General features: G+C 32.8%; 3 protein-coding genes across 4 annotated transcripts; 1 reads left to right on the forward strand and 2 right to left on the reverse strand.

Moving 5' to 3' along the window:
* The first annotated feature begins 5,741 nt into the window (after nucleotides 1–5,741).
* LOC133831200 (thaumatin-like protein 1b) lies at nucleotides 5,742–7,965 on the forward strand. Its single transcript, XM_062261403.1, has 2 exons — nucleotides 5,742–5,893; nucleotides 7,156–7,965. The coding sequence occupies exons 1-2, from the start codon at nucleotides 5,842–5,844 to the stop codon at nucleotides 7,833–7,835; spliced, it is 732 nt and encodes a 243-aa protein (XP_062117387.1). The 5' UTR covers nucleotides 5,742–5,841; the 3' UTR covers nucleotides 7,836–7,965.
* Nucleotides 7,966–8,845: 880 nt separating this feature from the next.
* Nucleotides 8,846–17,708, reverse strand: LOC133831201 (calcium-dependent protein kinase 1-like). Of its 2 annotated transcripts, none has more exons than XM_062261405.1 (10): nucleotides 17,166–17,708; nucleotides 16,952–17,061; nucleotides 15,279–15,497; nucleotides 14,205–14,282; nucleotides 13,080–13,178; nucleotides 11,245–11,397; nucleotides 10,860–10,975; nucleotides 10,566–10,733; nucleotides 9,431–9,655; nucleotides 8,846–9,037 (listed from the first exon to the last, which is right to left on the reverse strand). In XM_062261405.1, the coding sequence occupies exons 6-10, from the start codon at nucleotides 11,291–11,293 to the stop codon at nucleotides 8,951–8,953; spliced, it is 645 nt and encodes a 214-aa protein (XP_062117389.1). In that variant the 5' UTR covers nucleotides 11,294–11,397; nucleotides 13,080–13,178; nucleotides 14,205–14,282; nucleotides 15,279–15,497; nucleotides 16,952–17,061; nucleotides 17,166–17,708; the 3' UTR covers nucleotides 8,846–8,950. The 2 variants fall into 2 exon arrangements, with proteins under 2 accessions (XP_062117389.1, XP_062117388.1); XM_062261404.1 differs by having other exon boundaries at nucleotides 17,162–17,708.
* On the reverse strand, nucleotides 15,243–17,472 carry LOC133832879 (uncharacterized). Its single transcript, XM_062263160.1, has 4 exons — nucleotides 17,248–17,472; nucleotides 16,952–17,056; nucleotides 16,760–16,858; nucleotides 15,243–15,497 (listed from the first exon to the last, which is right to left on the reverse strand). The coding sequence occupies exons 1-4, from the start codon at nucleotides 17,470–17,472 to the stop codon at nucleotides 15,243–15,245; spliced, it is 684 nt and encodes a 227-aa protein (XP_062119144.1).
* Nucleotides 17,709–24,154: the final 6,446 nt, after the last annotated feature.

Below are 24,154 nucleotides of genomic sequence, written 5' to 3' on the forward strand. Positions count from 1 at the left end.
CATGCCTGGGCAGACAAACATGTGACTGGTCAGATAAGGTCATGCCTGATCGGTCATGACACTTCTCTGGCCAGTCAAAATTCTCCACTGGTCTACCAGGTCACTCCTAAGCCAGGCCACCCAACCATTCCTTGCCATTTGCCATTTCTGTTGCCACGCCATCATTTTCAAATTTTGGGGATAACAACTAGGTTACCAATAGGGCTTAAGAAACGATTGTTCTAGAGGGTTGTTTTATCTATCTTGTGCTTAGACCAAAGGTAAGAAAACTGCACCCAATACGTGATATATGTGATTGGGACTTGGCCCGATTGTTAAATATAGATATGATTAGGGCTCGAGTCCCTATGAATGAGCATGATTATGATTATGCTTGTGATTGATTGATTAAGCATGCTTGAATGCTCTGTATCTAGATAATTGTTAAATGATGTATGCTTATTTGCATTGTCTTATTGAAAAACATTGATTTATAAGTCAAGGGCGGAAGTAGCGCGCTAAACATTGGTTGAAAGCATTGACTTATAAGTCAAGGGCGGCAATAGCGCACTGAGCGCTGGTCGATATGGTTAGGCCTAATCAGGAGCGTGACATACGCTTGACCGGCCTAATGGTTGTTGGAAAATTAAAGCACTAGGTATGCTGGGCCAGCTCCAAGGCTGGTTATACAGAGGATATAGCAATGGCCCCTAGGGTGACTCCATAGTCCCATATCTTAGGGCACTAGGCCCCGGTATGACTTATTAGTCATTTATTTAGGGCAACGGGGCATGATGTGATGCTGCTGTAACGCCCCAACTCCTGGGACCGTTACGGTGTGCCTTGTAAATAGTGCTAAACTCGCTAATCGAGTCATTTGGCCAAAATCGTGAACTAAGTATGATTAGCGGTTTAGGGATTAAGAACTTTGATTAGGATATAACGTTTCACTAGAACGTTTAATATATACATTGGGATCCTGAAAATATAACTTCAGAGTTTATTACAGAAAATATTTACAACAGGTCGTTCTAAGCGGCAAAACAAGGTTCAACCCTAGTTCCACTTTAAACCTCGGCCGTGGCGGACGAGCAGCTGCATATGTACACACCATCACCTAAGCTCTCCAACTCAAGGATGGTCCAACTTCCTCTTGCCTTTACCTGCACCATGTAACTCCCGTGAGCCAAAGCCCAGCAAGAAAATACAATAAGGCATGATATAATATCAACAACGATCGTAATAACCATTTAGGACTATCAGTCCAAGCAATATAGGTGACAATAGCCAAAAGTCACAATAATGAGCATCGCTCCCTCTAGCCATGTGACGATAGGGTCACCAGGGCTTAACTGGTAAGTGATTCTTTCTTAAGTTTGATTAGGACATGTGCAAGGTGATTAGTCACCAACATAACCTTCCTCACGACTCTAGAGTCGAAACTATGGACAACGTCCCTTAGCCATGTGACAAACAGTCACCGGGTCATATACCTTGGCTATAGTCATCTGGTCGTAGACCAGGCAAGCGCTTATAAATTCTTCAACCTTAGGGTCGGTCTAGCATTAATGCCATAGGGCCATTCAATGCGCAATCATCGACCTTAGGGTCGGTCTAGCATTAATGCCATAGAGCCATTCAATGCGTAATCATCGACCTTAGGGTCGGTCTAGCATTAATGACATAGAGCCATTCAATGCGTAATCATCGACCTTAGGGTCGATCTCTGACTAGTCAGTGTCATACACAAGTAAGTCATGCTGCCAATCACATATCACATGTTCCATATCCATAAACGAGGCATTTGGCATGCTTACTAAACAGGTATTAGTGCTATTAGGACCATGCATAAACATAGAGACTCAAGCTCTGAACGATATCATACTCAGTATATAAAGCATGTCCCAAACACATGTTTCTCATGCATCATAAGCAATATATCCAGTAACCCAACATGCACCAACAACAGCCATGCATGTCACGTTTAATAGTCAGCCAACATGCTCCAATAACAGCCACGCATGTCATACATAATAATCAACCGACATGCATCAATACTAACCACACATGTCATACTCAATAATCAACCAACATGCATCATAATAGCCATGCATGTCATGCTCAATAACCAACCAACATGCATCCATAACAACCATGCATGTCACATATACACAGGGTGCAGTTTTCTTACCTCAAAGTCGAGCTAGAACGATTAGAGGAACGACCCTTGAGAACGATCAACTTTTAGTCCTTTAGCGGTCACCTAGTCATAACCAGATACAATCTCCAATTAATGAAAATCACCAAAGATAGGGTCTTAACCTAAACCCCACTCTCGGGACCTCGAAACATGTCCACTCAGTGAGTAGATTCGATCTCGGGCCTTAAGGATTGAAACCCCAAGCCAAAAGCCCTTAAAAACACCCAAAACAGGGTTCTGAAGGAACAGGGTAGCGCTACAGCGCTGCTCTTCTAGCGCCCCAGCGCTCAAGATAGAACCACAACCGCCCTACTGAAGCCCTATGTAGCGCTATAGCGCCCTCTGATGGGCGCTGTAGCGCTACCCCCAGACAGAGCCACCCCTGAAACTTCCTCCTTCGACTCCTTCAATTCTAACTCAATTCCAATGCTTCCAAATCCCACTTTTGGTTCCAAATAAACCCAAAAACCATCTCCACATGTCCTAGGGATCACAACCCCAAGAGCCCTAGCCAAAACTCCAACCAATTCCCAAGTTTCCAACCCAAAAACCAGCTGAAACTTAACTTAGAAAACAGAGCAAAATCAAGAGTTCTAGTGGCTAGAAACTCACCTTAATCTTGGCAACACACCCTCTTCAATAGTGGAGCACAACCCTAGCTTGGCTAAGCTTGGTTCCTTGGCTTAATTCCTCAAACTGAGCTCAAAAATCCAAGGAGAACAGAGGAAGAAAATCTATTGGGAGAGAAGGAGGTGAGACTCTGTTTTTGTTACTCTTCTATAGCCTTAATGGCTGATATATATCTCTTAGGGTAAAAAGACCTAAATACCCTTAGGTCTAAAATAAAACCTTAACAGCCACCAAGGGCAAAACCGTCCTTTCGCACCTATTTCATTAATCACAGTTAACACCCTCCAATTCCCGCTATTCTCAATAACCTCAAACACCAATAATCCATATCCCATTACCCTTTAATTCCCGTTAATGCTCTAGTCATTAAATTCACCCCGAGACTCACCCTGAGCCCCGAAACTAAACCTGTTATGACTAGACCGAACACTTACACCTCATGATCATCTCATGTCGATAGCTTGAACCAATCCACCTTATAATGTGGCTATATTAATTAATCACAACCATGCACCCAAAGTATACAATTACGCCCACAGTGGCCAAATTACCAAATTACCAAATTACCCTCATAATTAATATATGAGCCCATATGCATGCATTCACCATCATATAATAATATAATCCACGTAAACATGCATATAATCATGAAATACTATAATAAATCAATTATGGCCCTCCCGGCCTCCTAATCAAGGTCCTAAATCTTATTATGAAATTTGGGGCATTACAGCTGCAGTCACTTATCTGAATAGAATGGATGCACGAGTAAGGTTAATACTACTAGGCATGCTTATTATGATTCTGTAATATGTTATTAACCTCTTATGGCATGTTTAAGTTGTCTTGCTGAGCCTCGGCTCACGGGTGCTTTGTGGTGCAGGTGAGGGGAAAGGGAAGCTGGACCAGCCATGAGTTGGAGAGCGGCGCATACATATGTCGATGCTCGACCACCACGACCGGGGTTTCTTAGAGGAACTAGGGTCAAACCCCATTTTTCTGCTTAGGTCGACTTGTTGTAACTTTTGAGTTGTAAATAACCTTTTAAATGTTTATTTTGGGATTCCATGTATGGAATTAAACATTTTAAAGAAATGGTTATTCATTTTGACCAAAAAATTTAACCCTAAACCGTTAATCATGTTTAGTCACACGTTTATAACCAAATGACTTGTTTAGAGAGTCAAACACTATTTAAAATACATAGTGTAACGGTCTTGGCTATCCATGACATTACAGATATTAAGTATTATTTCAATGTTTTATGAATTTTTAAATCTAATTGTTTGGTGACTACATAACTGTGTGTATATTTTGTTTTAAGTATGATATTGATGAATGATTGATCCATTTTTAATTTATTACTATTATTTTCTATGTAAGTATTATTTTTCAACAAGTGTTAAAGTGTGTCATTTGACTACCCAAATTATGAATATTACACATCACCCACAACCTTAGGCTCTGGTCATGACTTAAGATATCCATTTCACTGAAAATTAACAATCACTGCTATAATCATTTACCAAAATTGAAGTTAAAAACCTCATTTCAAATACGTGATGTATAATGCTTCTCTCATCGCTAACAATATAGTCATGTAAGTGTAGAAATTGTCGAAAAAATAATTTATATATAAAGAATTTATCAATATATTTATACTTTTTAACAAGATATATCCTTAGAAGTTATATATAGTTTATTCCTAATTATTGTGATGTAATATATCTTTGCTCAAAAGCGAAAGTTTATTGCTTTTTAATTGAAGAAAATGATAAAAATAACTATTGATAATCTCTAAAGAAAGTAAGAGAACCATTGGTTGTACTCTCAGAGCCCCTCTAAATGCAGTTATATTCTATTATGTCGATTTTAAGGCTAAGAGAACACGAGACTAAGATAATACGTAGAAGGAAGTCTAAGGCGGCTATTTAGGTCCCGTCTATTAAGGTACATATAAGCCCGTGATTCACGGTTGACAGATGTCCGTTCCTTAATTATCATATATATAAAGCCTGCTTTTATTATTTATGCTGTGATCATTATTGACTACATTTTTATTTGCCGCAAACTTTGATCTCTATTCTTCCTAAGTGATATTTTAGCCATTAATCGTGAGTCTAGTGCCTAATTAATAGGGGAAAAAAATATTATGAGTCGAAATTAAAATATCTGGTTCCTGTTATAAATGTTGATTAAAACAATGAAAAAGAATTTAAATAATGGCACTCTCCTATATAGCTATCTTTTCTGTCCCACGATATTATAAGATAATTTTTATAATTATAGTATTATTTAAGTTTATTTATTTTGAATTCATGTTCAACATAATAAAATTAAATATAGAGTTTGATTATTAATTTAAGTTTTAAAAAATAACTTCTGTTTTAGCTGTTGAGGAGTGCTCAAAACTTCTTTATGTATAACACAGCAATTTATAGGATGGAAAATTTATATTTTTAAACTTATTTTTCTAATAAGTAGTTTTATATTAAATAAAATCATAAGGTGTTTTAGAGGAAATTTTAGAATGCAATATTGTATAGGGATTTATCTAGAAAGATAAGTCGAATGAAGAAAGAGATGTGTAAATAATAATAATTATGAGGTTTAAGTGGCACGATGCAAAATCAATTTCAGTGGAAAATTCTCCCTCTCATATTCACCACTTATGAGATAATATAACAGATAACATTGATGGCGTGAATGTTTTAAATTGATCAGACTTTGTATTTTTGCAGAGTAAACTACGTAATCATAGCTCATAATTGACGATAAAATTGTCACTTACCTGAAATGTGAATAGATGTGTTGTTATGTTACAATGTTTGTCATTATCTTCAATAACGAGACAGCAACTTAGACCCGCAACATAACTTTACAAAATAACAAAATTAAAATACCAATAACTCAAGTGCTCATTAAGCCTATAAGTACCACCCCTTACTTTCTCCTAATTCAATCAAAACTCATTCTCACACCTTATTATCAAACAAAGAAATACTAAGTAGTGTTCTCTAAATTCTGCCACTATGAATACTCAAGTGCTCTTTAGTCTCACTTTAACTCTCTTCATTGTTGCAGGTAATGATAATAGGAAACTATCTATTCTCTGTTTTCTTTTGCTCATTCTCCTATGTACATTGCTTGACCAGGTTCTCTAGCTTAAAATGTAGCACATACTTAGAAATTGTGTTTATATATATAAATATATATATATATTTCTTGAAACACAGATATATATATTCAACATTCAAGTTACTAAAATACACCTTTTCTTAGTTTTATTTAAAAATTTATTAATTATATTTATTAAAATTGTATCATTATAGTATAAATTTTAAATAAATAAATAATATTATATATAAAAGAATGACTTAAACATATTGAATGCAAAATTAAACCAAACAAAATGTATGATTTTTTAAATATATATAATATAATAGTATTTTTAAACATAAATGATAAATTTTTAATAAAAATTAAGATTATGTATTATATATTATTATAATGATATTTTAAATATTTAAATTTATATTAATATAAGTATTAAATGTATAGTCTTGCATTAAATATTATTACAATAATAATATTTTATAATATTTGAATTCATATTAATATAATTATTAAAAAATTAGTATTATCATAATAATATTTAAATTTATATTAATATAATTATTAATTATTTAGTCTTGCATTAAATATTTTTATAATATTTGAATTTATATAAATATAATAGATAAATATATATTTTTAAGTTAGTTTTAAATGTATATTTTATTAAATATTTATAACAAACCGTTATAACTTAAAATTTCATTTATATACCCAATTTTTATATACAGGAGATATATATATATATATATTTGTATCACAAGACTTAAAACAGCTCTATTTAATTATGCGTTATAACATTTGGATTTTGTTTGGTTTGGTGACAAATACCCTTATGTATTATTGGATTAGTTTGATGTATTAGATTTTGTGTAATATTGGTTTAGTTTTATATATTCAAATTATATAATTAACTATCATTATGGATTAGACGAGATGGTTATGCTGAAAATGGAATTCATCCGCAAAGTGAGACAATCATATATCTGACAACGCTGTAGAGAGTTTAAGCCATGGTTTACAAAAAGTAAAAACTGATCGATCATAAAGTCTACTAGTAATTTTAACGTACACACATACTAATATATGAGATAAAAGTTATAAATTATAGCAATCAAGAACAACTATATATGTATATGTATATAAGGATATATAGATAATATAATTGACCACACGTAATTTTAAAGTTTCGTAACTATATATTTTAATGGTGCATTGCATGAATATTACAGGGGCAAATGCGACTACCATCACCATGAAAAACAACTGCCAAAGACCCATCTGGCCAGCAACCCTAACCGGCGACCAGAAACCTCAACTCTCAACAACCGGTTTCGAGTTAGCACCCGGCGCTAGCCGTTCCGTGGACATCCCAGGGGGACGTTGGACCGGCCGTTTCTGGGGCCGAGATCGTTGCTCGACCGACGCATCCGGTAGGTTCAAGTGCGCCTCCGGCGACTGTGGATCCGGTAGGGTGGAGTGCAACGGTGCAGGCGGAGCTCCTCCGGCCACTCTGATCGAACTGACCGTCGAAGGAAGCGGAGGACAAGATTTCTACGACGTGAGCAACGTGGACGGGTTCAACATTCCCGCCTCGGTTGTGCCACAAGGTGGTAGAGGTGAATGCAAGCAGTCATCGTGCCCGGCCAACATCAACGCCGCCTGCCCGGCTCAGCTCCAGTTGAAATCTGGAAACGACGTCGTTGGGTGTCTGAGCGCTTGCACCAAGTTCAACGAGGACAAGTACTGTTGTAGAGGGGCTCATGATAAGCCAGAGACATGTCCTCCGAGTGAATTTTCTAAATTCTTCAAGGATCAATGCCCTGAAGCTTACAGCTACGCTTATGATGATAAGACCAGCACCTTTACTTGCTTCGGTGGACCTAACTATCTCATCACTTTCTGCCCATGAGAGATTATTATTGTATAAGAAAAAAAGGATTTATATATTACAGAAATATTGTTAAAGATAAGAATAAATAATGTTGATCATGCATGTTTGATTACATTGTCAAACAATATATAATATCTTATACGAATAATATGAGTTTTTTTTCTTCAATAAATTAATGGATTTCGAAATTAATTATTAGTGTTCCAGTTTCCTCTATTATATTGTTGCTGGTTAATATATAATAAAGAGTAAGAGGAGAAGCTATAATTAATTAACTTGTATTGACATAGGGCAATATATGGTGACCTTTGATATTTTATAATTGTGGGTTAAATTGACTATTTTAAACGAGAATATATGTGGATTCAACCAATCACAGAATACCCGATCAAATGATGGTGGACACCCGATATAATGCTCCACAACAATATTCAATTAACTTTTGAATAGCAGTCCTCAAAACTAGAAATAAAATCAATCACTACAAGAAAAAATGTTTTTAATAACACCGAAAATGTGTTATCAAAACATACCATAACACTTTTTGATGTGTTAAGACCGACTATATTATCGTAGGTCAGGGTACTTTACATAACACTTTATCATTGTTATACAGAATTGTTATTATACTGTCAATGATAACACAATTTCTGTGTTATTTTAATAAATAGATAAGTGTTTAATGATGTTATTTATAGTCGATTATATAACACATTTCAATACTTATAAATTTGTGTTATACTACACTTTAGTATAACACTTTTTTTTGTGTTATACTACACTTTAGTATAACACATTTTTTGTGTTATACTACACTTTAGTATAACACATTATTTGTGTTATATAATGAAGTTTGCATAACATAATTCTTTGCATAAAAAGTGTTATTGTAATAGATATTATAACACAATTTTCGTATTATAACACTAATTTATTCCATTATATTTTAATTTTTTTATATAATTAAAATTAACTTTCTAATATATACTAGCATCATCAAATGAACTTGATTTTCAAATAACAAAAAGTAAAAACATTCAACATTGTATTAACAATCCACAAATTAGTTTAAAACATTCAACACTGTCATCAACAACAAAATGTTCTTTACGTATTCAAGGAGTCTTAAATATTCAACATAGTGAAAAGTTACTACTTTCAACACCAATAGTTCCTTTCTGCATCATCGCCACGAACTCGTTATAATCTATGCGCCCATCCTGCACGGAGAAAAAAAATGTGGGAGAAACAGTAAGGTCTTGGAGATGAAACAAATAGAAGTGATAGCCATATTGAATTCAACCATGAATCACAGAAAACAAATGCAAGTCTTGAAAGAATGCAGGTTACATTTTAGTAGACAGTAAGATGTTTAAGCCAAATTCACACTAGCAGTAGCAATTCAAGAAAAAGTAAATTCAACCATAGAAACAAGATCTTAAATTCTAATGAGTCCATCTTGATATTTGCAAAACAAAACAACTAATGGCTCAAAATAAAATTTGAATGATCATATGCCCTATGCAAGGAAAACAACTCTTTAAATCTCTGAATTTTAATTTACAGCCATTCAATTGGTGCAGTAACTGAATAATCATCAGAGAAATACTCACATTATCCTGATCAACTTCTTGCATCATTTCTTCTAGGCGGATGTCCTCTACACCAAACTCCTCGCAAGCATGTTGAAGCTCGTCTTGAGTAATGTAGCCACTTCCATCTTTATCGAAGTAGGAAAATGCTGTGAACAAATGATCTTCTCTCTCAATTTTGTTTAAATGCAAAGTGGCTGCTACAAACTCTCCATAATCAATTGTTCCACTGTTATCTACATCTGCCTGCAAATCAGTAAATAAGTTAAACTAAGAATATCTAATGTACTATTCTCCAAACAATTTATGAATTAGTTCTCTATCATATCCTTGAGTGATCACCATAATTGAAGAAGAGAATAGCATATTAAAAGGTGAGTAATCTCATTTCTTATGATGAAAGAATAATATTTCAATTTCAATGATTTCCTGCTGAGATTTGTCACCAAAGGTGAAATATCTTTTGAAGTAATTTAGAAATAGAACAATAGTAAAGCAAATTGTCACATATAAGGATTTTTTATATAAACAAAACATATATAATCAAGATTGAACAGATTTTCAACCTCTTGGTGCTTGGTTTAAAGTTGAAACCATACAAAGCCCATAGAGCATTATAAGGAAAAAGGAACTAAAAAGGAAACCCATAGTCCATACTAGTGTATATCTAATCTTAAAAATCTATGCCATGATAGACTAGCATATCGATCCAAACTACAGGGAAAATCTTTTTTAGTCCTAGATTTAAATCTTTTCATTTTGATCCTAAATTTTTTAAAAGTGTTCCCAATAGTCCTTATTAACATTAATGGTAAAATATAAAATGACGCTTTTAAAAGGCTTAGAGATCAATACTAAATATTAAGTTCTGTATGAAATTACAGCTGCGCCCTTAAATTAAATCTAACATGTGTGTTCAGGGGCTAAAGTGGAAAAGTTTTAAAGACAAAAACAATATATTCTGACGTTTAGGGTACCAAAGGGAGAGCTTCTCAATAGTTTAGGTGTTTAGAATCATCTTTTAATATATACTTAGCTATGGGAGAAGCACAGTTTTTTCAGCCTCTTCATTTGGAATCTTAATAAAAAGAACAAGGATATCCCATTTATAATAGTTTAGGTGCATAGAATCATCTTTAAACATATATGAACTTACTGCTTGCATTAAATCATAAATTTCAGATTCCTTAAAATTAGCTCCGAATCTTTTCAAACCAGCCTTAAGTTCTTCAAAAGTGATTTGACCACTACTATCAGTGTCTATCATTTTGAACATTTCTTTTAGGCCAGCAATTTCTTCTTCAGATAAGCTCTCTGCAATTACCTGCCAAAAAAAGGGGAAAGAAATGAGTTGAATAATTACAAGTCATCTATTAATTTAATTTAGGTATATGACTATCAATTATTTTGCTTCAAACCATTCACTTATTTAATACATAAAGTGACTTACTCTAATAGCCATTTTCTTGAGCTTGTTCATTGCAGAGAATTGCTTCAATCGACTTAATATTGCAGAATCGAGAGGCTTGTCAGGAGCCACACCACCAACTCGAACCCAGGGATGGCCTGCGAGACATATAAACAAAAGGTCATCGGTGCAAACAGAATGTTGTGCTTAAGAACACCTTGATATAGAATTATACATAAGCCAAAAATTATGACAATTGTTGAACAAAAATGATGAGAATAATCATTTATAAAGCAGTTGAAATGAATAACAGATGCTTTTCCAAAAAGCTTTGCTCAACAATAATTGCAACCCTTTAATTTCAGTAGCAACACAGGTCAAACACAAAAATTGTAATTATGAAAGCAAACCAGTGACAGAAACTCACACAAAACATCATGTGCAGATATCCGCCTTTTGGGATCTCGAATAAGCATTTTCCTTACTAAATCTTTGGCACCTTCAGAAATACTAGGCCATGGGTCTGTTGAAAAGTCTAGGTCACCATGTAATACTTCTTCAAATATCCCTTGGTCGCTCGCTATTGAAACCAAGGGGAAAGAAAAAAGGTCACAAAATACACATACAGAGACACAAATAGAAACACAGTTACTAAATACAACAATGACTAACAAGAAGCATCTTTAAAAATCCTACCAGCCCAAAATGGAGGCACTCCACTTAACAGAATGTAAAGAATCACTCTAGCACTCCAAACATGGTGAGAATAGTATTATCTAAGCACATCTAGCTTCTCACAAACCATACTCCTTTACTCATTCGAAGATATTCAAAATATACATACTAGTTACTTAGAAGATATTCAAAGTCATGCATAAAAATAAAAATAAAAGAGTCAAACTTATCAAAGTGAAAAAGGGCACTGAGTTTTAAAGTGGGAAATTGATCAAATATACAATTCATAGAGGAATGCTTAAAGACCACAGATGACACTAGAGGGTCAACAAAAACTCATCTAAGCACAAGATCATGTCCAACTACTCTTCAGAATGGTGCTTGTTAAAAGACTAAAACATCTTCTAAAGCAAGCTGGGTATTTCTACAATGAAACATTCTTTAATCTCCTCCACCACTATACGTAATAAAACATGACATCTCAATTCAAAGTATTACTAAATTAACTACACACAAGAAACATTTGGACAAGATATTTCAGCAATAGTAGCCTCATTAGCAGTAACACATACAAACACATACACATATTTTGAAAATCAAATTACATTTACCATTGTATAGCTCACATATATCATTTTAAAAACTAAACCATTGTCCCAAAATTATCAACATCTGCCAAGTTGATGGTATGGTAGTAATAACCTAATATGCCAGAAATCAAAATCTACTCTCCACAGTCTACACAGGTAGAAAAATAATTGTATTCAAATGAGGGATGCTAAATTTCACTTTCCCAATTGCCCAAAACAGAAGCCACCACAACATAGAAACTTCCAAAAAAAAAATAAGAACCAAATGTCAAATTGATTGGTCTTTGATATAAACCTGTCTCGAGAGGAATAAGTAAAGGATAGTTACTTCTAAGAAATACCTGTGAGGCAGAAAGCTTTCTCACAAATCCATGAAAATATTAATCAGGGTAAGGGAATTGTAAGTCAACCATTTATGATTTTTTTTTCTCATTCTTGAGTAATGAGAATATCAATAAAACTCGCATTTTTTAAACTTTAAATCAAACCAGGAATGCATGTAAAACAAAGAATAAAAATTGTTATGATTTTGCTAAAATAATTGACCATACTCTGAACCTCCTACCTACAATGTGATATCTAAACTTTCTAACCATATTATGATTTTGCTAAAATAATTAGCCATACATTTTCCCTGTCTATTTAAACTACTTTATACCATGGTAGTATGTGGAAGCTAGTCTTGGATGAATTCACTAGCACAAAAAAATGAAACCAAAATGGCAGAAACCAAGACTACACAATATCCAAAAAGAGAATTTTACAGTTATGTTCTATAAATAATTTTGGTCACAGTTATTTGCACTTTTTACATTTTGAATAATAAACTATTGTATTTAGACTATTTCCTCTAATTAGAATCCACATACGCTTCAGGTGACTGTACAAAACATGCTCTTGCAATTTCATAAAAAACTAATCATCGTAGAGTGTCGCTTTAAAGTTACTCAAATTTAAAGAAATAAAATAATCAAACATTCAAAGTGAGAAGTGAAACCTTTGAATGAAACGCCAAGCTACTAACAGCTAAAATCGAAGACCCATCTATGTCGCTTGCAAAGTCAACCATTGACCTTAATGGATAACCATCATGCTTCTGCATATCAAAGTAAAATTAAGAAGTTCAAGACAATCTACACATTTTCTAGACAATGAAATCTTTAGAAGGAATTGATGGGTTAAAACTCCAAACCTCAAGGCAACAAACTATGGAGCTACCCTCATCATGGGTTAAAACCATACATGACAAGAGGGAAAATGCAGAAACTCAAACTCCCATACTATGCTAGCGATAAAATAAATATGCTATAAGCTATATCTCCATGGAAAAACATCAAATTATAAAGTGAAATCTACAGCTCTGAAGTGTTGGAAAACCTCACATGTTGATATTTGTCTACAGTAAACATATTAGTTTCTTTGATTTTGTATTCTGCCCATTCCACCTCATCATCATATCCAGAGACTGTTGAGGGAGGTTGTTTAATGTATAATCTATAGATAATGTGACAAAAGTAAGCTCATTATATGAAAAATAAATAAACAAATATGACATTCAATCATTAATATTTACGGTTTCTTGTTGGTATTTGGGGAAAGAAAACCTTTGCAGAAAGCTTTTGTTCTCCAAAAATGAAACTAGTATTGTGTCCAAAGAACACTCATATCCTTTTATCTCTACAAGGATGGCCATTTGTCTAATCAATTTTCTCTTTCTCTTTCTTCAAAACTTCACATAGTTTGTTTTGATTATTAATAAACTAACGAGGTTTGACATAACCTTACAGTTGAATAAGGCTGGCGAGTTCACCCTCCCCAGAAGAGCTAACTGCAAGCTTAGTATCCAATTTATGCAATAGTTTTCCACCAGCATCCAATTGGTGAAAAAATTATATAAGAAAAAATATATTAAAAAATTAAAAAACATAGCTTTTTAACATTCAACACATCGAGTGCATTATGGAGACAAACATATATGTAGATTTCACTATGCTAGCTACCCTCAGGGAATTTTTCACAAACACATCGATTGCATTATGTAAAAAAGAAAGATCAATTGAATAAATATGCTAATAATTAAAATCCACAAAATTATAGACAGTGAGAGAGAATTATAGCTTACCCAAAGAGAAAATAATCAACTGCTTGTTTTTGTCCATCACTTTAGTGCCAAGGATGTGTCACGAGTTTGTTTACTGGACTAAATAAGACAAATTTAGAGAGATTCAAAGTGAGGCTTTGAGCTAAGCTTCATCTTGAGATTGAGCAAAAAACAAATCCAAAATATAATGACTAAAAATTATAAATATGATATTGTCTCTGTACAGAACAACCCACCCATATAAATGAGGGGTTTTGGAAAAGAAAATTGACGAAAATAAATGCTTAGCTTACAACCACTACGAATCACATTTATTTATTTAAAATGATAATTGTTATATTAAAATTACTACTACAGTGCATATATCATTACTAATTAATATTATCACAAAATAGCTTTATTTATAGTGTTACTCGCTTATTGTATGTGCCAATGATGACATTATTAAGTGTTATATCTTACAAATATTATAAATTTTTAGTAGAGACTACGCATAAAACTACAATAAGCATAGTATAAGAGTGTGTTTGTGTTTTAAAAAAATGATTATGTCATATATACTGGTATATCCACTGATATTGTCAAATTGAATACTCTTGTCATAAAAAGTTACATACAATCTAACTAAAGCTAGTTAGTCTAGAATTATTAGTATAATTTATGGGTATAACAAGTGCAAAAAATGACATACTAAGGCTATTTATTTAGGTATAAAAGAATAGTCGCATAAATTGAACTAAAGTATAAAATATACCCACGACAATTTCTATTCGTTTTTGCCAAAAACTATTGGATCCAAACCCATGCTTATCCCACCATTCAAATCTACTCATCCATTTCATAAATCAATTGAACGGAAATTGGGCTGTTTACAGTTGGAGCTACAGAGAACCATGTAAAACAGCAAATATTGGATAGGGAATAGCAAAACCGTCACAAAAATAATACCATCTTTATAGTTATTATCAAATTATACGTTTTTCTAGCTGTTACATTTTTGCAGGGCTGGTTTGGCAACTATGAGACTATCTCCTTAAGCAATCAAAAAATGAAATTAACTCATTCAGATTCAAGGGCCACAACTTCATATCTGACCTCTTCCAAATGCTCGTTTATAGCAATCACAACATCCTGTAATCCTCTAATGGCCTCCTTCAGTTCTTTATCATACATGGCATCTGCTTCTGCCTCTTCAGTCCCAACAGCTTCTGTAATCTCATGGACATGCACACACTCATGCTCCATTGGTTTCTCAAATTTGCAATCCGCATGGCTCACCAAACGTTCTGATGGCCGACCAGCCTTCTTTAGTACCTGTAATGTGACCGTCTTTAAAAGTAAAATAATTTAATGTTAGCCGGGCAAGAGTAAATTATGGAAAAATTGAGTTACAAGAAACAACATATAAGATTCCATTTGCATACAAGGTTACTATTCTAGAAGGCTGGTTGATGAATGCAGAGTCATCTTAAAGAATTGAAAATGCAAAAGAAATCACTCTGCTATAGCCATAAGATCAACAATTATCCTCTGTAAACATGACATTTTTTTAAAGAGAACAATAGCTTCTATTTAAACTCGTGAAATAAAAAGAACAATCCTAGCAGAAAAGGAAAAATAATCATTGAAATAACTGTAAATTTATGTATGTGTACTGTCTAAGCAGTTTAGAGATCGTTTATGGTTAGTCATCTCTATTGTTACACAATTTTTCCATGCTGCTTCCAAATCATTATCTTACATGAACTTACGGTCCCCAAGGAAACTCAGCTAAATGATTCAAACTAAGGGAAAGGACTTTTGACTATCCAATATCAACAAAAGTAAACAATCTTTTTACTAATTTGATTTACCAGATATTGGATTGAACAATACAAACCAAAGGTACCCCTCACGAGTAGAAATAAGAAAACACCTTCATGCTTATTATATTGGTCTTTTGTTACTCTCATTTTTCCTCAATAAACTATTCAATGCAAAAAAATTCTTCACGTATGGACAACTAGATTGACTTAATTTCAACAATAACATCAGGAACAAGATTTCTTAAATGCTAGAGTTGCTCCATAATCTGCTTCTCAAGCACATAGAATGATCATCAGTTTATCAGTAATCTCTCTATAGTAACTAATAAACAAGCTTTCGGCTTTTAAATCAACAGCCTTTGTAAAGAATCCTTTCTATCACAAAATCATCCACATAACTCATAATTGGCCGATTTAATTTTACTATTTAGCATGCTTTTTGGGAAAAAGAAAAAATAAGAGTCTTAACAAATGTCCATTTCTAATGATCTATCAGGTAAATCAACTATACATCTCATTAGTGAATCATACAAAAATTTCTAATTGGCACTTGACTCAAGACTATTAGCTTTAAATTATTTTCAGCCACAAGAAGGCTTTTTAAAAATATCAAATATGCATGCACCTTGCTCTTATCCAAGAAGGGTTTTTACTTAAACTATTCTTTCCAATGATTATCATCTTCGATAATTATTTTCATTTAAATTAGTAAACGGAGCCTTGGTGTCACACATACACTGGGAATAAATAATAATGAAAAGGGACCTATACAAAGGCAAAACCATAATGCAAAACGATATGGCTCTCTAAACGAAACTTCAAAACATTCAAAATGGCAGAATAAGAAAAGGGAAGGCTTGTATTAGAGTTCTAAGATATAAATCCACAAAGAAAATAGCCAAGCAATTTTTAGAGTGTATTATAATAGTGGCAAAAAAGAAAAATAAAAGAGGCATTGGTTACCAAATTCAGTTTCTGCTTTTCCTGTTCTTGAACAGATCTCAAAAGCTTAGCTAAATCAACTCGATCGTACTCAGAATTCTGAAATAGGGACTCCATTTCAATGACCTGAACTCAAAAAAACACAGAAACCCGCTTCACAAACTTAAATACAGAATATAAACATATATATTTATATGTGAATTTCAAATTTTGGGATGTGAATATGGATACCAACTTGTTTAGAGCAGTTATTGAACTCCAATGTAATGTCACTGCAAAGCTGTTGATAGGCAAATTCATTTCCCGAAATCATATACTCTGAAAATCCCTTGTATCAAAGAAATCTCTTCTTCAAAAAAAGGAACGGAAAATGAGATGCAGAAAGAAAAAAAAATGGTAAGAGCAGAAGGAAAGAGAAACCTTTTGAGGTTGGAATAGGCTTCGGCCCGACGCTGCTGAACGGCGAGAAATTTACAAAGCAAATTAACGATTGTTGTTGAGGAATCATAGGCGGAGGTGCCATGGCTACCATCTTCGGCCATGGGTTCACCTATTGATAATTTTTTTTCAAAATCTTCCATGTGTTGCTCTGCTCTGCCTCCTATTTTTTTTCTCTAATGTTACTCACTTCTTATGGTTTTCAAGAACGTTTTTTTTTTGTATATTTGTACCTAAAAATTTATAAACTAGCTACACACTACCAATACTAAGTTTACCCATTTTATTTATCAAATGCCCCAAATTTCTTGGCACCAAGCAACGGGGAAAGGGTAAGGTAGAAGGTTGGCAACAAGCTATAGAGAAATGGGAACGATGCTTGAACAGCGGCGACAATCGGTGGGTATCCGTTCGGGGTTGGCAGAGAGCAAACGAAAGAGAAAGAAAGGGATCGGTTATGGAGGGAGAGAGAAAGAGATTTGGGGATCAGTTTGGAGAAAGAGATTATATTTTTTTATTTACTTATTTTATAAATAAAATTTGATTATATTTGGGACAGTGTGAAATTTTTGGGGGTGGGGAAAAATTAGGCGCCAAAATTAAATCCCTCATACACTTATATACTTATTTATCTATTATAATACTTTTTTAAAAGTGTTAAATTTTTGTGTTATGGAAATGGGTTTTTGTTGTAGTGAATGATCTTGATCACACAATGTATTATTAAAAAGGATAGTTGCGGCATAAATACTTGTTGCTTTTATTTTATTACACTTTTATATCCAATTTTTTTCTTTTAGGAAAAACTACCAAATTTATGTTTTCAGTGTAGCCGTAGCCACTAGCTCCATTAAGTACTTTTAACTAGTGTTGATTAATTAGGATAAGAGGTGTCAGCATATAATTAGTGGTCCAATACATAATTTTTTAAAAAAAATTATTATTTTAAAAAAAATAATTAAAAATAAATAAAACTAATAAAAAATAATATAATAATAAAGATAAACCAAAATAAAAAATTAAATATAAATAAATTAAAATTTTAAACTTTTTTCTTCCTCACCATTCTCCTTTTCTCATTCTTTTTCCCCTTATTCTCACTTTTTCTTCTTCTTTCTTCTCCATTCTTCTTCTTATTCTTCCATGTGTTGCAAGGGACGGAGATAGTACGACCAATGAGGGCTCATGCCCCACTTCAAAGTTTTTTTATTTGAAATTTTAATTTAATATTTTAATATAAATAAAAACAATAACATAAAAGCCCTCACTAAAACTCTAAATTTATTGAAAGCCTCATTTTTTGCCAAAGTTTGGCCCTGTCACTATGTGCTGGAGCGGGTAGGTCACAACTTGGATCTTGGGTGGAGCTTGGAGGTAAGCTTGGTGGCAAATCTGGGCAGACATGATTTGGGCTTCATGCGAGAAGGAATTTGGGCAGGTAGGATCTCGACTTCAAACAAATTAAAGAAAAATGGAAAAAAAATTAATGTTTTATTTTAATTTGAAATTTAGTTTTAGTTTATTTTTTAAAATAATTAATATTTTTAGTTGAGTTTTGTATTTAATTTTGTTAACTTATTGTAAGATATTTTAGGCGTTTAATTATATTTTTAATTAGTTTTTTATTATTTTAAAATCAATTGATATTTTATTTTGAATGACAAGTGTGGCAAGTGTGTCATCCCAATCAGCACTATAAGGGAACTTAATGGAGGTGGTGGCTACAACTACACCTAAAGCATAATGTTTGGTGGTTTTCCTATAAAAAAAAAAAGAAGAAGAAAGTTTAGGTATGAAAGTGTTATGAATCAAAAACCTTCACTTGATGCCCGTTCCCAGTACTTTTTTCGTGCTGGGAATAAAGATTATGTCAGTGCTACCATAGTCCGCCGACAGAAAAACTTTTCACCGGTGCTTAAAAGCCCTGGAAAAGGTCACAAAAGCGCTAGAAAAGGCCCACTATGATGCCATCCCCCGTCGTAAAATGTCAGCGCCACAAGTTTTGGCAGCATGTAAAAGTGCTAGGATAGGACCTTTTGCTAGTACTTGTGCATAAGCGTCATCAAAAGTACTATTACTAATGAATTTTTCCCATCAACTCTTGCATGTGCGTAAGAGTGCCGAAAAAGGTATTTTGGCCTTTTCGCTAATAGGTGTGTTTACCGGCACTAAAAATCCCTGACAAATGCAACGATTTTTGTACTATGCACAACAAGAATTTACGCACTACAAGAAAAAATGCTTTTAATAAGACCAAAAATGTGTTATCAAAACATACCATAACACTTTTTGACGTGTTAAGACCGACTATGTTATCGTAGGTCAGGGTACTTTACATAACACTTTATCATTGTTATACATATGTGTTATTATACTGTCAACGATATCACACTTTCTGTGTTATTTTAATAAATAGATAAGTGTTTAATTATATTATTTATAGTCGATTATATAACACATTTCAATACTTATAAATTTGTGTTATACTACACTTTAGTATAACACATTTTTTGTGTTATACTACACTTTAGTCTAACACATGTTTTGTGTTATTTAATGAAGTTTGCATAACAAAATTCTTTACTTATAAAAAGTATTATTGTAATAGATATTATAACACATTTTTCGTATTATTTTAATATTTAGATAAGTTTAAATTCTCATTATATATTCATTTATAGAAAATAGTTTACATAACATAATTTTATGCTTATAAACCAATGTTATTGTAAAAGATACAATAACACATTTTTTGTATTATTCTAATATTTGGATAAGCTTGAATTATTAATATATAAACTTGTACATTATAATTTTTTTTATTTCTTTAATTCAAATCTGCTTCATTTAATATACTTAAGACACCATTAACATTGTACAAATATATTTTTGAGTACCAATTATATGGTTCATAACACATATAACCAAACAATTGTGTCAAAATACATTCAAGATTATCTAAAAAGTAATCCAAAAGTCTTGTGATATTCAACACTGCCTAATTAACATAATGTAATGACCCACTACTCTAGACTTTTGGACCATTAACGAAACTATACATAAAACTTACATTTTTGCGAAAATACCATACTTTATTGGAAACTTGTGGAAATAGAGTTATTTTCATAAAATAAGTAGGATATGGGATCCCATTGTCTTAAAAACAAAACATAATTTAAAATAAAAAGACATTACATAAATAGTGCGGAAAATACATGTAAAAAGACATAAAACAAAACTACATCCTCGAATCGAATAACGCTCGGCTCCTTGACTCCATTCACCATCGATACACATTCTCTAAGCGTCCACGAATCTTACCGCCTCTTAAGCTATTTTCCTGCACATAAAACAAAAAGGAATGAGCCTAATGCCCAGCAAGGAAAATCTAACACATAGTCATAAACATAAATTTCATAATAAACATAAAGACATATCATAACACTTATTACATACACTTATTATAATGGCCATTATTACTTGGGGTCCCATAGACTAAACAAGTCATATGCCCATGAGATTAGTGGGGTCCTACTAGCTAAGTAGGTCATATGCCCATAATCTTTTTGGGGTCTTGTTAGTCATATGGGTCATATGCCCAAGCCTACAAACATACACATTTCATAACATATTTATAACATATTTCATAATATATCACATAAGATAACACAAGCATAAAACATATAGATTCTATCCTATTTTCCTTACCAAAGTTACCGGGATATGTGGACAGCGTTGGGACTTTTGGAACACTCCTAAAACCATATATAACAGGGTGAGTCTAATGAAGAAAAAGAGATGAAAAGGAATGGAAAGACTAAACCATTGAAAGTCACACTTACCAAACTTATGTGCTCAAGAACTTAGATTCCCTAACCAAAATGAGAATGAGGTTAGAAGACTGAGTAAAAGACTAAGAGAAGGGAAACATAACATAAAACCAATGAACTAGAGTGTGTTGAATACCTTGAGAACTTGTAGATCAATCTAACCCTCAAACCGAAATACTATGAAATCTTACTTCCCAAAGTGTTTGATAAGCTTATGATTTCCCCACCCAAGTGTTTAACTCTCACACTCTCCTAGCACTTGCAGCTTCTGAACTTAGAGTAAAAGGTGAATAATAGCTGGGTACTAGGTCCTATTTATAGAGTTTGGGAATGAAGGAATCTTAATTTTACTTTAATAAAAATAATAGCTTTTTAGGTGAAAATAATTTGAATAATCGTTCAGCAGGGGCTGAAGACTCGTTCAAAAGATGCTGGATTTATGAAGAAGTTGAATGGCTGAAAGGAAAAAGAATTAAAAAACATTTGAATTATGCTGAAGGAGGCGATATATCTATCGCCTCCCTGTAGGTGATATATCGCCTGGGCCAGTATGCCTGAGGCGACTGTGCATCGTTTCGTGTTTTCCGTATCTACGTGCTGCAATATATCGCCCCCTATAGCTGCGATATATCGGCACACGCTGAATATTTAAACACGAAATTACACATTTTTAGCTAAGTTTGAATGGAGTAAACAACCTTGACTAAGCCCTCAACGTATTCAAAGCTGCTGACTGACCTTAAAGCATTCAAATTTTACCCTTATTTAATTTAATCCTCAAAATACTTAATCCTTAATCACCCATTCATAACATGTGCTTAAAATCCTATTGGTTGATATCTAAACCTTATAGTATAATAAATATTATTCTTAATATCAGCTATATAATCAAACCTTAGGTTAAAATTAATATTCTTAAACTATAGGTTAAACTTAGAAAGTCTATAAGTACTACTATGAGTGTCCAAATAATTCCCGGTCTGAACCAAAAATCCACAGTAACAAAGATAATACTATACATACTATAATACTACTAAATAATTAGCTATGTAAAGTTCTTGGACTCTACACATAAACAAAACATTCTCACAATAGTCAACAAAATAGTCTTAAACAATTGCATATTCAAAAGTAAAGGTAGGAATTCATGATCTTCCAAATGCCAGCACACCAAAGCCTTCCAAATCAGATTTTCTTTTGCACTTCATTTGTTGAATTTGGTAAATAAAACATAAAAGAAAAACTAATGAGGTCATGAAATATCATACCATTCATCTAAAATAGTCAATAATACAATCATAATCTTGGATTGCATATCGGTTAATGTTGAACAAGCATTTATACTAGTAAAAAAATATCCAATCAAGAAAGAATCTACTATTTCTAACCAAAATATTATTCACTGGTTTAAAAAGGCATGTCATGTGTAAAATATTTGTGTGCACATATTATCAGAGAAAATGGAGAATTAATGAACTAAACTTTATCGAAATATATGCAAGTGTTGAATATTTGTGATTCAACACTTGTAATGAGCTAAAAATTAGAGTAAGACTAACAGACTCATAGCAAACCATATCAGATCTATTAGTTACCACTTAATAGATAAATTTTGTAGTAATAAAATCATTTATAGCTAATTTCTAGATAAATTTTGTAGTAATAAAATCATTTATAGCCAATTTCTGCACTAAAGGATTCAATTTAATTGATGAAGAACAGAGAAACAATAGTCTTTACAACACAAAAGCTACAAAAAATCATGATCATAAAAATATTAAATTGCAATGCAATAAATCCAATATGTTAGTAATACTCCACAACTTAGGCTCTTTTATCTAGGAAGAGAGCTAAGTGAAACCTCCATATACAGGACCTAGAATCTTCATAAAAAAGAAGGTGCATATTGTTTTATAAAATAAACAGGGCTTATAATCAAAGACCAAATATATAAATTTCAAGCCATGCTAAGTAAAGCTAATTTCAGCAGCCATGCTAAGTAAAGGTAAGACCATTTTGCCTCAAAACCTCAAAACAAGATCAAATCAGAGAACACGAACAAAAAAAAAAAAAAACAAGAACAACACCATAAGAGAGCAATATTTTTCAATCTACTATCAATAATCAAATATTACAAGGTCTTATACCAATTTTATATGCAATTTATTCAAAATCATGGTAATACTATCTACAGTCAAAATGAAAATTTGGAGTATCTACCAATTAAGTTTCTCATCCTTATCTTGAGCTTGGTTCTGGAGCTTCAGATAATGCAAGACAGGACTACTGTATTTCGAATCAATTTTAGAACCATACCCAAATTTTGTTCACGTGATTGCATTATCAAAGAAAATTCCAAGAAAAGCACTAGCAAACATAAACCATCTCTATGGGCTTGTACAGATGCAGATGAGAACATGCATATGTTCACCTTATATACATTAAGAGAATCTTAAACCATCATAGAAAGATAATCATAGTTCAATATACTGACCTCCGATTTTCCAATCAAAAGAAAGTTGTTGAAAATCTCAGAAATGGTTTCTTGAACATCTCATTGGTTAATATTGGGCCTCACCTTAAGCATCCACTGATGTTGCACCAGGTAGTTCTATCAAATCAAAATAAATAAAAAATCAGAGAAATCCTCATATACATGAAAAACCAAAGAACAGAGAACCAAATGTCACTTGAGCTTGTGAAATTATAGTATCCATCTAAATATGTATGTGCCTTTTATACCTTAGGCAAATCTGAGTGAAAGTATACCTTAGACTTTTATTGAAGACTCAAATTCCTAAAATTAGCAAGCAAAACAATGAGTGAAAGTATACCTTAGGCTTTTATTGAAGACTCAAATTTCTAAAATTAGCAAGCAAAACAATGATTTTATGTCTAAAAGCAACAACTCAATAGATCGAAATTTTCATATGATGATCCAAATATAATATAATGA

The sequence above is a fragment of the Humulus lupulus genome, chromosome 4, assembly GCF_963169125.1.
Source record: "Humulus lupulus chromosome 4, drHumLupu1.1, whole genome shotgun sequence".
Taxonomy (NCBI): Eukaryota; Viridiplantae; Streptophyta; class Magnoliopsida; order Rosales; family Cannabaceae; genus Humulus; species Humulus lupulus.